Genomic DNA, 13,715 nt, shown 5'->3' with positions numbered 1-13,715 from the left:
GAGAACGGTCAAAATGAAACGTATACATGTGGAAAAGTCATGCACAAATTAATTCTTTGTGGGGGTGTAACACCTTTATTTTAACGTGTGTCCAAGTCGCTGCCTGATGGATGTCCAATCGTGCAGCCACAAGCGATTATTTTAATACTCTACTAATCAGAGTTTTTCTTTTTCGATTAGTCGACTAATCGAGTCATTCGCAAACAAGATTTAAAGTTCACATCTTAACCATTGTTAGTTTTAAACTAACTAAAACCTAGATATATAGAATTAACTGCGATAATGCTAGTGTGAATTGTACAAGCTGAATTTGGCCGCTGAAAATACTAGTGATGATAGCTGAAAACCCTGAAGCTGATAGCCAGCTAAAGTTTTTTAAATGCTAAATCCTGTTAAATCCTAAAATACTGAAAAAGCCTAAATTAGCCAAAAACAACTAGCATGCAGTTGAAATATTAGCTAAACTCCAAAATAGCCTAAAAAACAAAACCCTAAGTTAGCCAAAAATAGCTAGCGTGGTGCTGAAATGTTAGCTAAACTACAAATAGCCTAAAAAATTTTAAACATCAAAATAGTCCAAAAAAACTAGCAGAATGTCATTAAAACTTTACTAAAACTTTACTACACTCTGGCTCCATATAATATAAAGTATTATACTATTTTAAGTCGATTAGTCGTCGATTAGTTGACTAATTGTGGCAGCCCTGTTGTTCAAAATTATTTTTAAAGGGTAACTCAACAGGACGGTTGCAGGCTGACTCCACTCTCAGTCCAGATTTGAAAAATGCACAAAAAAAGGGGCGGGCGGAGCGGAGGAGGTGTGTTTTGATCTGTGATTGACAGTGAGGTTAGCTTGAGGGAGCGGAACGTCTTCAGTATAGAGAGCAGTGCTGAGCAAAATGATGTTAGTATCTCCACAGAACTTTTGATGATTTCTCCTCCACCTTCTCCCGAGGCAGAAGCTCAGAGTCCAGACCAAAGAGTCCCAGTTGTAAAGCATCATAAGCTAATAAATGCTAACGTATTAAGCTAACATTCCCAAATGAAACGTTTATTACAAATCTATCACCACATCCTGGATTCAATGCCAATTACACTAAACCTCTGTTGTCTAACTTCCAAGTCTACTGGAAAGTTGTGCTAGCCAGTAGACGAGCCATGCTAAAGCTAACACGCTAACGACTGACCGTTACAGAATCAAAGATGGGCGGGGCTTTTATACCGGAGCTGCAGACCATGACAATGGGAAACTTCTGAAATGACGTGGGACTGACACCAGCTGATCAATCACACAATTCAACTGTAATACCTCGATTCAGCCTGTAGGGGGCAGCACAGGTAGTTTTAGAATATAATTTCAGAAATTAAACACGGTTTTTTTTTACATTTTAAAAGACGCAGAACTCTAAAGATGCGGAAAATGAGAGATCAGGTTTTTTGATTTTGACGAGTTCTATAAAAAACATCGGTTAGTGTCTCCACGTCTGGGTTGTTGCTGTTATTCGGACCTTATTTCTGGTATCTGGATGTCTCTGTCCTGCAGAGAAAGATGCTTCTTCGCTAAAGTTTCACATTTTTTCATCCATCCATCCTATTTATTAAAGATGCAGTGCCCAATGATGCCCTTTTCTTTAAATAAACGTTAATAGTATTTTTTATATATATATTAGTATACACATGAGATCAAAGATGTTATTAGTGTGTTGTTTTTATAAATAGGCCTGAATGAGCTGATTTCTGATGTAATATATGTCCATGTTTGTGTTTCAAAGCACTTTATTTATTTGAACACAGATTCAATTAGTAAAACTTTCCAAAAATATACATTTATATCTTTAATCTAGTTATTTTTTACTTTTTTATTGAGTTTTGTGGTCCGATACACCCTAATGCTTTATGTACAGAAATATAATTGCAATATTTATCTTTATGTCTACCGCGTCTGTTGTGATGAAAATGTTTGTTTTTGGATACAGCTTCGTCTTTGTCTTGAACATAAAATGAAATTACTGTCAAAAATATGACATGAGGTTACAGACATGTACTTAGTTATAAAACATTAATTTAACCAAGCGTAGTGAGGCTCATTTATTCAACTAAAATAGAAAAGAACTTCTTTATTTCTTAGCATTTTGACTGTAGCCTTACATCATGATTTGAACTGATTTTGTGTTTTTGAAGAGAAAATTGAATCCTGACTCGTGTCTGAGGTCTCTAAGTTTTGTTTAATCCTAAACTTTCCGTGAAATTCCCTGGTGGTAAAGCCTTTTGTCTCTCTTCCAGGTGAAATCGGTGAAGACGGGCTCCGTGTTCTGGACCATCGGCTGCTGTCTTTCCTACTTCTACATGGTAAGAAGCGTTCATCCACAAACAAACGAGCCTAAGAAGTTTTAAGGTGTAAGAAGCTTTAAGAAGCTTTCCAGTCAGATTGGGCTGAAAACCCATCAAGACGATCGGACCCGACAGAACACCCGAGGACGCCGTTTGGGATGTGGCGGTGAGATGGAAATGTAAAGACGCCGTTTGGAACGTTTAGCGTCTCTATTCTGCATATTAGTTCACAGGGAAGCGTTGTGCCAGAAGCTCTGTGTAGGAGATGAGCAGAAAGATGAAAAGAGCGTCTGGGCACGCTGCCTGAACCGCAGATTGTTTGCATTCGTGTTGGGGAGCAAAAAAAAAAAAAATCTTCATTCCGGCTAAATCTCTGTGGCCGGCAACAAGACAGATGCCAAGCGGAACAGATTACTGGGATCCGGCAGCATCGATCACCCTGCAGAGGGGACGGCAGATTATAGCAGGAAGATTGGATGAAAGATGCTGGAAATCCAGACAGAATGGAGATGTGCTCAAAGATGAGAATCGGACGGTTTATCGTCATAAAATCTTCCAAAATAAAAAAACAGTTTTCAGTTTGGCGTCCCCACGACCCTCTTTGATTTATTTTAACTCAGTGTTGCTCGTTCTGGTTAATCTGCTCCAGAGCTCCATTCACTGTTTAATCAGGATCCAGTCAAGGCAGCATTTTCTTTGATGCTATAATTAAATGTGACAGTTTTGTTCAGCTAATATGAAAACATGAGAAGAATATTAGCATAATCACTAAAGGAGAGGGCAGAGAAATGAAGCGGAGGATCAGAGCAGCTTCATGTTCTCTTACGGGCGCCACAGGAACCACAGGAAGCTCTCTGTGGCGGCGTTCCTCTGAACTCACCAGGACGACGTTGAAGCTTAAGACGTGTCAGAAGTCGAGCTTTGACTGATCGATGGAGATCTGCTCGTTCACTGTTTTCATGTTAAGGACCTACAAGAATTTGGTGCAACAAGCTGTTAGTTATGAAAGGGACAAACGAGGTCATGTGACCTACGAAGTTAGGGTTTTATATCTCACCAAACCTGAAAATAATCAAGCCAATTAATACACACAAAAACACAAACCTGTTTGTTTTCCTGTAACAATAAAAGTAGTACTTAATCAATAAAGCCATCGATAAAAACATAAACCAACATATGTGGATTTCTTAATTTAACATAGCTATAAAACGTAGACAAAAAGAAAATTTTTCTTGTCGTTATTCATATTTTTCTAATTTTAAAGTTTGAACTTTTATGATGTTTGTGGTTGAACCTCATTCTATAAGCAGATACCCTGAACTGAAACACATTTCTTTCGTTTGGGTCTAAATTAAAAATAGCGTGTCCTTTTAAACCTTTGTTGTGCACGTTCTGAATTTTTGTAAAAAACAATATCACTGAAGTAGATTGATCATCCATAGTTGACCTCCTGTGTTCATTCTTATAGTTTTTTTCTTAAAATAAAAATCTTATTTTTATGTGCTTTGTGTTCAATACAATAATCAATTAGGTGATAATCAAGGAGTTGTGTAATAAATCCAATGCAGTCACATCTGTAATTTACATTTATCCAGCATAGCCTTTATATTTTTGCTTTGATGAGATTCCCAGGAAAGATTATCAATAATAATGCCCCAACCGATCAATAGAAGTACCATTGATTTAAAATATTAATATTCGTATCTCTATTTCTATATATTAAGAACTGTTTTTTGCAGTTTAATAATTTATTCACATCAAACCACAGTTTTATTTCTTCCATCTCCATATTTTTTTAAATGTTCACCCTAACAGAAACAGTGTTGTCATCTACAAATAAAGTATATTTCACTAGAGGTGTAAGTAGAAATTGATTCAGTAATATATATTACTTGTATCGATTTAAGATTCTGACAAAGCCATATTTAATTATTTGTGTATTTTTGTTTTTTCACCTAAACTCCAGACCACTAGTTGGCAGCAGAGCACACTTTGAGCAGCTCTACACCGCACCAGAACAAGAAATATTTTATGTTAAATGTTCTCTCTCAATCAACCTTGTGGTTTTTGTTGTCATGAGACGCGTACTATTTAGTATGACTTAGTTTTTTCTTAAGTCATACTAAAAAAAAAAGTGAAATTGTTCTCGGAATACAAGGTGATATGTATCGTTTTGCAATACACGAATCAGGACATGATGCATATCAAAATACGACACATTGTGATACGATACATAGAGATACCATAGATAGAGATGCAATACACATCGAGATATAGTGCAAATAGAGATACGATGCATGTCGATGTACTGTTCACATCGAGATACGTGCAGCTGGCAATATGATATGTACCGTGATACATCTCACGATACTCATCGCATTGCCAGATTCTTGCCAATACACACCCCTAGTTTAGATACACTGAGGATAATAATCTATGTAGAATTTTAAATCCAAACAAGATAAATGAGGTGAAAAATTAACCCAGAATAAAGAGGTTTTTATCACTTCCTGTGTCAGACCTTCAGTATGTTGGATCATTTTCCATCTGAGTGAATGGAGACTTCTTCACACCCAGGATCTACTTCATGAACTCATCTGGCTCTGGTTACTTCATAAAAGCTTCAGCTGAGAAGTCAGCCTCTTGGCTGTTGCACGTCTAAGTGTGTCATATTTGTTTTAATGCTCCCTTTAAAAAAACCAATGAGCCGCGGTTGCAGCCGTGCATGAAAAACTGGTGATTCGGTGCATCACTCCACTTCCTGTTACCAGCAAAGTGGTTTGAAATCTGCTGATTGATCCATGAGAAACTTTTCTTGAGGATTACTCTAATATAAATGTCAGTGTTTTAAATGCTTGAACAGCATGGATTTGATCCTCCTGAACTGAACGGGAGTCTGGGAACCTCATCCATCAGTATTCTGAACAGACGCAGATTTGGTTCATTGCTTTAAAAAAATTCCACTTAGCTGAGCTAAAATTCAGACTGACGGCGCGACTCTGGGGAACAGGATGTCAGTCACGACGCCGTCTGCTAAATGAATCGTCAGAACTACATCACCGCAGGTCACATGTAAACGGCAGTTTTACGGTAATGAGGAGCAACTTTAGTCTGGATTATGCTCGCATTACTGCTCCTTATTATGCAGGAGAACGAGCCGATCTAAACACATAATTAAAATTCTGAAAGCAGAGGTGAAGATTTTTATACCCATTTAACTTCTGATTGAAGCACAAAGTCATCGCTGCTGTTGAAAGGTCACGGCAAAGAAATAGTTTCACACCAGAAAAGTGGAGCAGTTTCGCTTTGGAACGCCTGAAACTCGTGTTTTTGCACACTCACCCTCAAACCACCCCGTAGTGCACGTTGTCGTCACGGCTCCTCCGTGGTTATCAGATAAGCTCGGCGGAGGTCGATACGAGCAAACGGTCATTGTTCAGATCAGTTTCTGCTTCCTGTGGTAACCGAAACACAGCCGTTTGTTTGAAGCATAAATACAAAACAGACGTTTTTTCGTGTTCAGCAGAAGTTTTCAGGAGCCACATCACTGTTGTAGAAATAACATACCTGATAAAATGTTCTTTTGTGTCCAAATAGTGTTAAAGGCCAAACTGCAAAGGTGGAATTGAAGCAAATTGACTCTGAGACACATGGCAGTGTTTGAACTATTAGACTAGAGGGTGTCAAAATATCGATATTGCGATATATCACAATATTTAGTCCTGTAATTGATTCTCGATGGTTCTCACCAAGTATCGATCTTCTATCTTCATTCGAAGAGGCTGTAAAACGTTATATTCCTTTGGTGAGACGTTCCTTCGGAGGTAGATAGGGGGCGCTCGCTGCACCAATGTCCTGGCAGCTACTTGAATTATTTAATTTTTTTGTGTTGTTTACCACAATTTTGCACAGAGTCGGGGGTCTGCGACTCCGGAGCCACGACTGGCTCTTCTACCCCCCCACGGGTGAAGAAAAACTTTTAGTTTGAAAAGGTAACTGTAAAGTTTTTTAAAGAAGCCTCTGCGAGCCTCTAAAGCACGGTAGTCTTAGTGGTTCGTTAATTCTAGAGCTAAATATTACGACAAATTCTAGTGTTTTAAATGTGCCTGTTTAAAAAAATAGTTAATTAGCTCTATTTTAATTTAAGAAGGTTATATTTATGAATATGTGGCTAAGAAGTAGAGCTGGCACGATTAGTCAACTAATAGACGACTAATCAACTATTAAAATATTAGACAACTAATTTAATAGTTGATTAGTCATTACTTTATATATCATATGGAGTCAGAGTGTAGTAAAGTATAAAGTTATAATGGCATTATGCTAGCTTTTTGGACTATTTTGGCATTTATTAAGATTTTTTACGCTATTTTGGAGTTTACCTAATATATCTGCTACATGCTAGCTGTTTTGGCTAACTTCTGTTTTTTTTTGTTTTTTAGCCTAATTTGGCATTTAACTAATATTTTAGCTGGCTATTAGCTTCAGCGTTCTCAGCTATTAACTTTAGCATTCTTAGCATCTTCAGCAGGCAAATTCAGCTTACAATATTCACACGAGCATTATAGCAGGTAATACTATATATCTAGTTTTTAGTTAGTTTAAAGACAGATAGATGTGTGCATTTCATCCACCTAGCTAATATTTTAATATTTCAGCTACATGCTAGCTATCTTGGCTGATTTATGAAGAAATAATAAGTGATTAGTCAACTATTAAAGTAATCGTTTCTGGCAGCACTACTAAGAAGCACCACAAACAATTAAAAACAAAATGTTTTTCATTTGAATTGCCAACATTTCACGACCTACTACTAGAGATGATCCTGTCTGACACAGGAAGTCTTTTATTTTGAAAAGGAAATCTTGTAAACCTGTTAAAGTTATAAACTGTTTCATATTTGGGGGAAAAAAATCTATTTTCTCCTAAAGTTTGTTTTATTTATGCCAAAAAATAATAGTTTGTGTTTATTTCTTATATAAATAACATAAATACAGTCTTATTTTTGTAAAGGATGTGTGGCTCCTACTGGGTCAGTGAGGAATCGTTTCAAACGGCTCTTTAAGGGTTAAAGGTTTCAGACTCCTGCACTAAGTAGCGGCACTTCTGCTCATGTTTACTATTGTTAGAACTGAATTTAACAGATGATTCCAACTCGATGCTTGTCAAAGACATGTTTGATTTGCACAAAAGTGTCTATTTGTTGCACAAAATAAGACACAAGTTGTTTAACATGATTGTGTTCAATCAATCAATTCAAATAGGGATATGTTTTCAAAAAAAAAATCGTCTATATAATGAGTTATTAAAGATGATTTTTACCAATTATCACAGTATCGCGATATCATCGTATCGTATCGTGAGGCACACAGTGATTCCCAGCCCTAATCTGAAGTCTTCAAATAAAAAAACACTATCAGCTTAAACCTGTTGGTTTTTTAGTTAGTGTAACATCAACCGACATGTTGTTTCATTTCCTTTTGCATTTTTTCAGAAGGTTTTTGAATGCAGCAGACAGAGCGGCGTTTTTATGTTCCCAAAGATCAAAGCGTTTAATCCGTCTGCTGCGTTTTTGTTTGTTACGTATTGATCGGTTAAACTGACTCGATTGGACAAATAGCGGACGAGAAGAGCAACAGTTGGACTGGTGGATGTTTCTGATGCGTTTCAGGGTTGGTGGTTCCTCAGTGTTTCTCTTAGCATGTTTCCTGTTTCCTCTGCTGTGAATTAAGGAGAAAACCGTCTTAATGAGCCTGTTTTCAGGTCAGATTGAATCATGTCTGCGGGTTGCTGCTGGTTTTGGTCTGATTTGGCGGAAACGTGGGTTACATGCTTTGCTTTGCTGACTCTTATTGACAGAACAACAGATGACGTTGCCAGTTCTTTTCATTGGGTGTTTGCACAGTCACGGTTCCAATTCCATTCCTGTTTGTCTACCACAGATTCTGTGTGTCAACAATGAGTCTGATATTTAAAAAAATCTCTGTTATTCATTCAACTCATGATTTAGACGCTAATAAGAGGATCTTAGCTTCTCACACTACGAAAACAAAAAGATTTCTATAAAATATCTGCACAGTAATGATTTTATTTTGAATTTTTTTCTTACTCTGCAGCCAAATATAGAATATTATTCTCTTCACAAACCTTAAATAGTGTTTTTAAATCAATAAAAGTGACAAAATTGTAAAAAAAAAAAAGTGTCGAAAGGAAAATTTGTGGCAGAAGCTAATTGTAAATTAAAATCCTTGGTTTAATACCAAGTCATTTGGATTTTATCTTATCAAATGTGGATCTTGAGTTTTTCATTATTTAATATGTTTCATAAATATCCTAAATTAATTTCCACACGTTTTTGCTTGAAACTGCAGTTGTGTTGTTGCTCTCCATCACTTTGAAGACCCACTCTGGTGAAAATGTAGCATCTATCTCATCATGGAGGACATGTAGAAAAACTTAGTTTCTGAGTATTTAAATCGTGTTGGATCAGATGAAAACCTGCTGTTTGAAAGGCTTTGGGCGGGGCCAAAGTCTCCCTGCTCCGCTACAATTCTAAAGTATCCGCTTGTAGACCAATAGATCATCTTTTTCCGGTCCTCGACTTTGACACAGACACGTGTCAAACTTCATGTAGTATAAAAACCCTTCAAAATGTAGAGTGTAAACAAAGGAATGCTGCGCCAACAGTCCCCGCCCACAAACCAGAATCCAATTTCTAATGAGTTCCTGCTATTATGTCCTAAAAAGAACACAAGCTTTTTGATTTTGTCTAAAATTTGCATTATCATCATTAAAAGACCACAAGAGAAAAAACTTATCGTTGGAATCTCCACACTATCTCCACCTACTTTTATTGAGGCATCTGATTGGTCAGTTTATAAGTTGAATAACCTGAACTATAGAAAGAAATATCATGAAGAAAATGATGATTATCAAAATTATTTCTCTATCGAAAACTATGGGATTCTGGCTTCTTGGAGCCACTTCCTGTTTGTATCGCTAGAGGGGGCGGGGCCACTGAATTCAATTCTTGTCGGTAGTTTCAGCAGAAGTTTGGTTGTTTCTCGCCTGCATTGGTTTCCTCCTCTCTCCCGTCTCCATGATCTCCTCCTCATTTGCTCTTATAGACGACAGAAAGAATTGAAACGTCTTCCGTGATCGTTTATCGCCGTTTTTAGGAGCGCTCGCATTCTCAGCCGTGACACTGATCAGACTTTAATGGTTAAGGTCTTCTTTTAGTGCATCTTTCAGAGTTATTGTCGCAGCTCACATTTAACGTTGAGCATGTAAAGGATGATTGTCTTCTTTTATTGATTCTGCAGACGTCGGCTTTTACTGTTCAGTCCAACAGAGGCGGTAAACGGATGACTGACGCGTCGGCTGTGGGGGATATTCTGGGATGTCATGTTTGACTTTTTTAAATATTTTTTTTCTATGTTGAGGAAATTTGCTGACTAATTAATATGAAAGCTATTATTGTTTTCCACAGTTTGATGCCAGAGAGGACATCTGCAGTTTAAGGTTCAATTGCAGATGCATCATTCCCAAACTCAATTATGCACATTTGGTTCTGCCAAAGGTTGAAAATGGATCTTGATTGTCCTAAAAGAACAGCAGTCACAGTCCGACTCAACTCAATACTGCATTTATATGTGAGCTTTATAACTCTAAACGAGAAGACCATCTATGTATCATTAAGGACATTTTTCTCTTGCTTTTAGGGGCTAAATTAATTGTTTTTACCTAATTTTGACCTAATTATTTTGGTATATTTTTAATAAAATGTTATCGAAAAATAGTATCATTGGTCCGTAGCTGGAAATACACAACATGGGTTTTATAACTATAAAAGTCATACTAAAACAAGAAACATTACTTAATGTAAACTTCTTACCCAAACAATGTCATTATTAAATAAATATAGTTGGTGAAAGTGGTGTTGACTAATCTGTAATTCATCACTTTTCTGTATCAGCACTAGGACTGTCACTAGTATCCAAATACTCTGATATTCACAATCTGCTCCCAAATATTAAGTGAATATTTGTGACTTATTTGGGATATTTATAAAGATATTAGAGTAAAAATAGACTAATTATCACTCTAGAATTATGATGTTACATTTAAGTATAAACTTAAAAAAAATAATGCGCCACCATCTCTGGAAGTAAAAACTCTTCAAAGTAAAAGTGTTGGTAAAGGTTAGAATTTTCAAAGTAAAACTATCAAGTGTTTGTAGGACAATAACTTTCAGAATTGATTCAATTCACCAGAGTCTCGATCGATTCGGTTCAGTTCAATTTTGAGTTTGCACATTTGTTTAGAATATTATTAATAATCGATATATGTTTTGAAGATTTTATTAATCTGATTCAGTTCACATACTGTAAAATGTATCAGTGAAATAATGATGAGATTGTTTATCATTCATGGATTCTCAAACGGAGAAGCTCCAACAATTGTTCTGCCTCTCCTGGAGGACGTTTCAGTTTGGCCACTAGGTGGCGATTACGCCATAGCATTACACTTCATTCCAGCAGAAGAAGAAAGTATGAAGAAAATGTTTTAGACCATAAATGGTTTCTTTAAAAAATATTTCCTTAAAATAGTTTGTAAAATTCATATAAAGACGTTCATTTAATCAGCAATGAATGTTTATGTCAACCGAGTGTTAGCATTAACCGTCCTATGGGAAATCCCATTATGCATTAGCATCAAGCTAGCAAACTTTAGCATTATGCGTTAGATCGATCTATATTCATATATAATTATTGATTTACTAAGCTTAGATCGATTCATATCGATTACTCTCTAATTATATTGACGTTCAGATACTAAAACAAGTTCTAAAGAAATGATTTAAGTTGAAAGTTTGAACAAAAGTTAGATTAAATTAAGAATATAGTAAAAATATTTGGATCAACTATGCGACGTCACATGACGATGGGAACCTGGTGGATCCCTGACGGTTCTGTAGAGCTGCAGCTTCAGTCCGTCTTTTGTGGTTTCTGATGAACTCTTCTCTATTAGTCTCTTAATGACTAAACACCTTTTCCAGGTAATTAGCAGAACCAGGTCAGGACCTCCAATAAGCCAGTAGGTCTGCTGTCCAGTGAGGCTTCCTGCTCTATAGAACTTCTGACCCGGACCGTTTCCTTTCTGTAAAGGAGCTTGAATACTGTAATAATCCAGTATTTGTCACTAACTGGCCTCTGGGTGGATATTTGGTTGATTGTCTTTACTGTTTTATGTCTACATTTCCTGAAATATTTCAGGTTCTAGAGTGACTGACTCCTGAAGTGTGAGGAGGTACCGGTTCCTGTCCAGATGGATCGTGATCTTCTGAGTTCAACAAAGAATCTTATTGTGAAACTGTGACAGAAGGAATGAAGCATGTTTGGTTGAAGACTTTGATATTCATCTCAGCTGTTTCAGCTCCGTGGTCGTATGTTGGACCAACTTTGTCCTCGTGATCCGTCACCATCCTACTGTTTCAGTTACTGTTATCCGGATCAGGTGATTCCAGGATCTGATCCAGGAATGTAGTCCATGATGAAACTCTATTTTCTGATGCAGTTTGTGGAATCAAAGAAATGATTTGACTCTGAATTTTCAACTAAATCATAAAAATTGTATAAATAACGTGTCAAAGTCGAGGCCTGGGGGCCGGTTCCGGCCCTCCAGGTAATTCTATCCAGCCCTCCAGATCATTTTATTTTATTATTAATTAATGTGCTCAATTTTGACAAAATATATTTTTACACAGAGTAAAATATTGAAAGTTATTTAAGGTTTAAGTTGATTTATTCTGGAATAATATTCCTGCCTTTTTATTATTCTGAATTATTTTAAAAATTTACAGTTTTAAAGTTTTAAAAATTGACATTCTGCTAACTTTTTGGATTATTTTGGTATTTACTAAGATTGTTTTTAAGTTATTATGAAGATTAGCTAATCAGCTACATGCTAGCTGTTTTGGCTAATTTAGGCTTTTTCATTTTTTTAGGCTATATTGAAGTTTAGCTATTTTTTTCAGCGACACTAACTGTTTTAGCCAAATTGGGCTTTTTTCTGTTTTTTAGGCTGTTTTAAAAATTAGTTAATATCTCAACTACATCCTAGCTATTTTGGCTAATTTAGGCTTTTTTCTGTTTTTAGGCTATTTTGAAGTTTTATTTTTATCTATTTTCTCAGCTGCATGCTAGCTGTATTGGCTAACCTTATGTTTTTTTTAGGAGTTTAAGCTAAAGTTTTATTAACTAATTTTTTTAGCTGGCTATCAGCTTCAGCATTTTCAGCTATCATCTTCAGTGTTTTCAGCTATCAGTGTCAGCATCTTCAGCGGTCAAATTCAGCTTACAGCATTCACAGTAGAATTATTGCAGATAATGCTATATATCATAATATCAAAAGTTACGGTTTTAAAGTTTTAAATTTTTATTTATAGTGTTCAATAAATGTTGATTCTGTTCCCGTGACCTCAGGTGTGTTTTGGATTTTGTCCCCCTGTGTGATTGAGTTTGACACCCCTGATTTAAAGACCGTATTCTTGACCTGCTGATGTTTGAATGTCTCCAGGTGTCGGCGTGGGGAGGATACGTGTTCATCATCAACCTCATTCCTCTGCATGTGTTCGTGCTGCTGCTAATGCAACGCTACAGCAGGAGGGTCTACATCGGTAAGCCGCACACACGAGCCGTCATCCCTTTGACCTGCTGTTGCAAACACCTTGGAAACGGGATCTGAAGAGGAGGCCGGCCTTGTTTGTGCGCTGCTGCTCTTTGTGCATGTTCAGACGTGAGCGTTTGACCTTGAAGCGAGCTGCAGCGCTCAGTCGTGTTCATTCCTGACAACAAACATTTCATCATCAGCCCGGCAGACATCACTAAACCTCAAACAGTCACCTGAAACCTGATCCTCCTAGAGCCTCAGTCCCGTGCACCAGTACAGCTGGTTGACGTGTACGGTGCTGCGGGTTTTGGGTTGTCCGGGTCTAGCACAGGTTTGTCTTAAAGCCCCCAGAGGCTCTTATGGCGCCTTAAAGGACATCATGACAATGGAGCGTACCATTGTTGTGAGTAGTAAGTTTAGAGTTAAGTGTTTGTAGGGCGAATAGAAGTAGTGTATATAGTTCCACACAGTCATGGTGTACTAATGACGTTGTCATACAGTGGGGCTCCACCGATTAGTCAATACTTTATATTATCAGGGGTCAGAGTGTAGTAAAGTTATAATGGCATTATGCTAACTTTTTGGATAATTTTGGCGTTTAAGGTTTTTTTGGGTGTTTTGGAGTTTAGCTAATATTTCAGCTGGATGCTAGCTATTTTAGCTAATTTAGGATTTTTTCGTTTTTCAGGCTATTTTGGAGTTAACTAATATTG

General features: G+C 36.8%; 1 protein-coding gene across 1 annotated transcript in view; it reads left to right on the top strand.

Moving 5' to 3' along the window:
* The window catches only part of LOC112162642 (dolichyl-diphosphooligosaccharide--protein glycosyltransferase subunit STT3B), a gene marked incomplete at its 3' end in the record, with an annotated part of 92,397 nt that overhangs the window by 59,004 nt on the left and 19,678 nt on the right, over nucleotides 1-13,715 (top strand). Inside the window, 2 exon segments of the mRNA XM_024298476.2 lie at nucleotides 2,284-2,349; nucleotides 12,910-13,009. Coding sequence (XP_024154244.1) covers nucleotides 2,284-2,349; nucleotides 12,910-13,009 — 166 coding nt within the window.

This window comes from Oryzias melastigma, linkage group LG11 (assembly GCF_002922805.2).
Source record: "Oryzias melastigma strain HK-1 linkage group LG11, ASM292280v2, whole genome shotgun sequence".
Classification (NCBI taxonomy): domain Eukaryota; kingdom Metazoa; phylum Chordata; class Actinopteri; order Beloniformes; family Adrianichthyidae; genus Oryzias; species Oryzias melastigma.
Note: the sequence above shows the minus strand (reverse complement) of the source record. Positions and strands in the feature narration are given on the sequence as shown.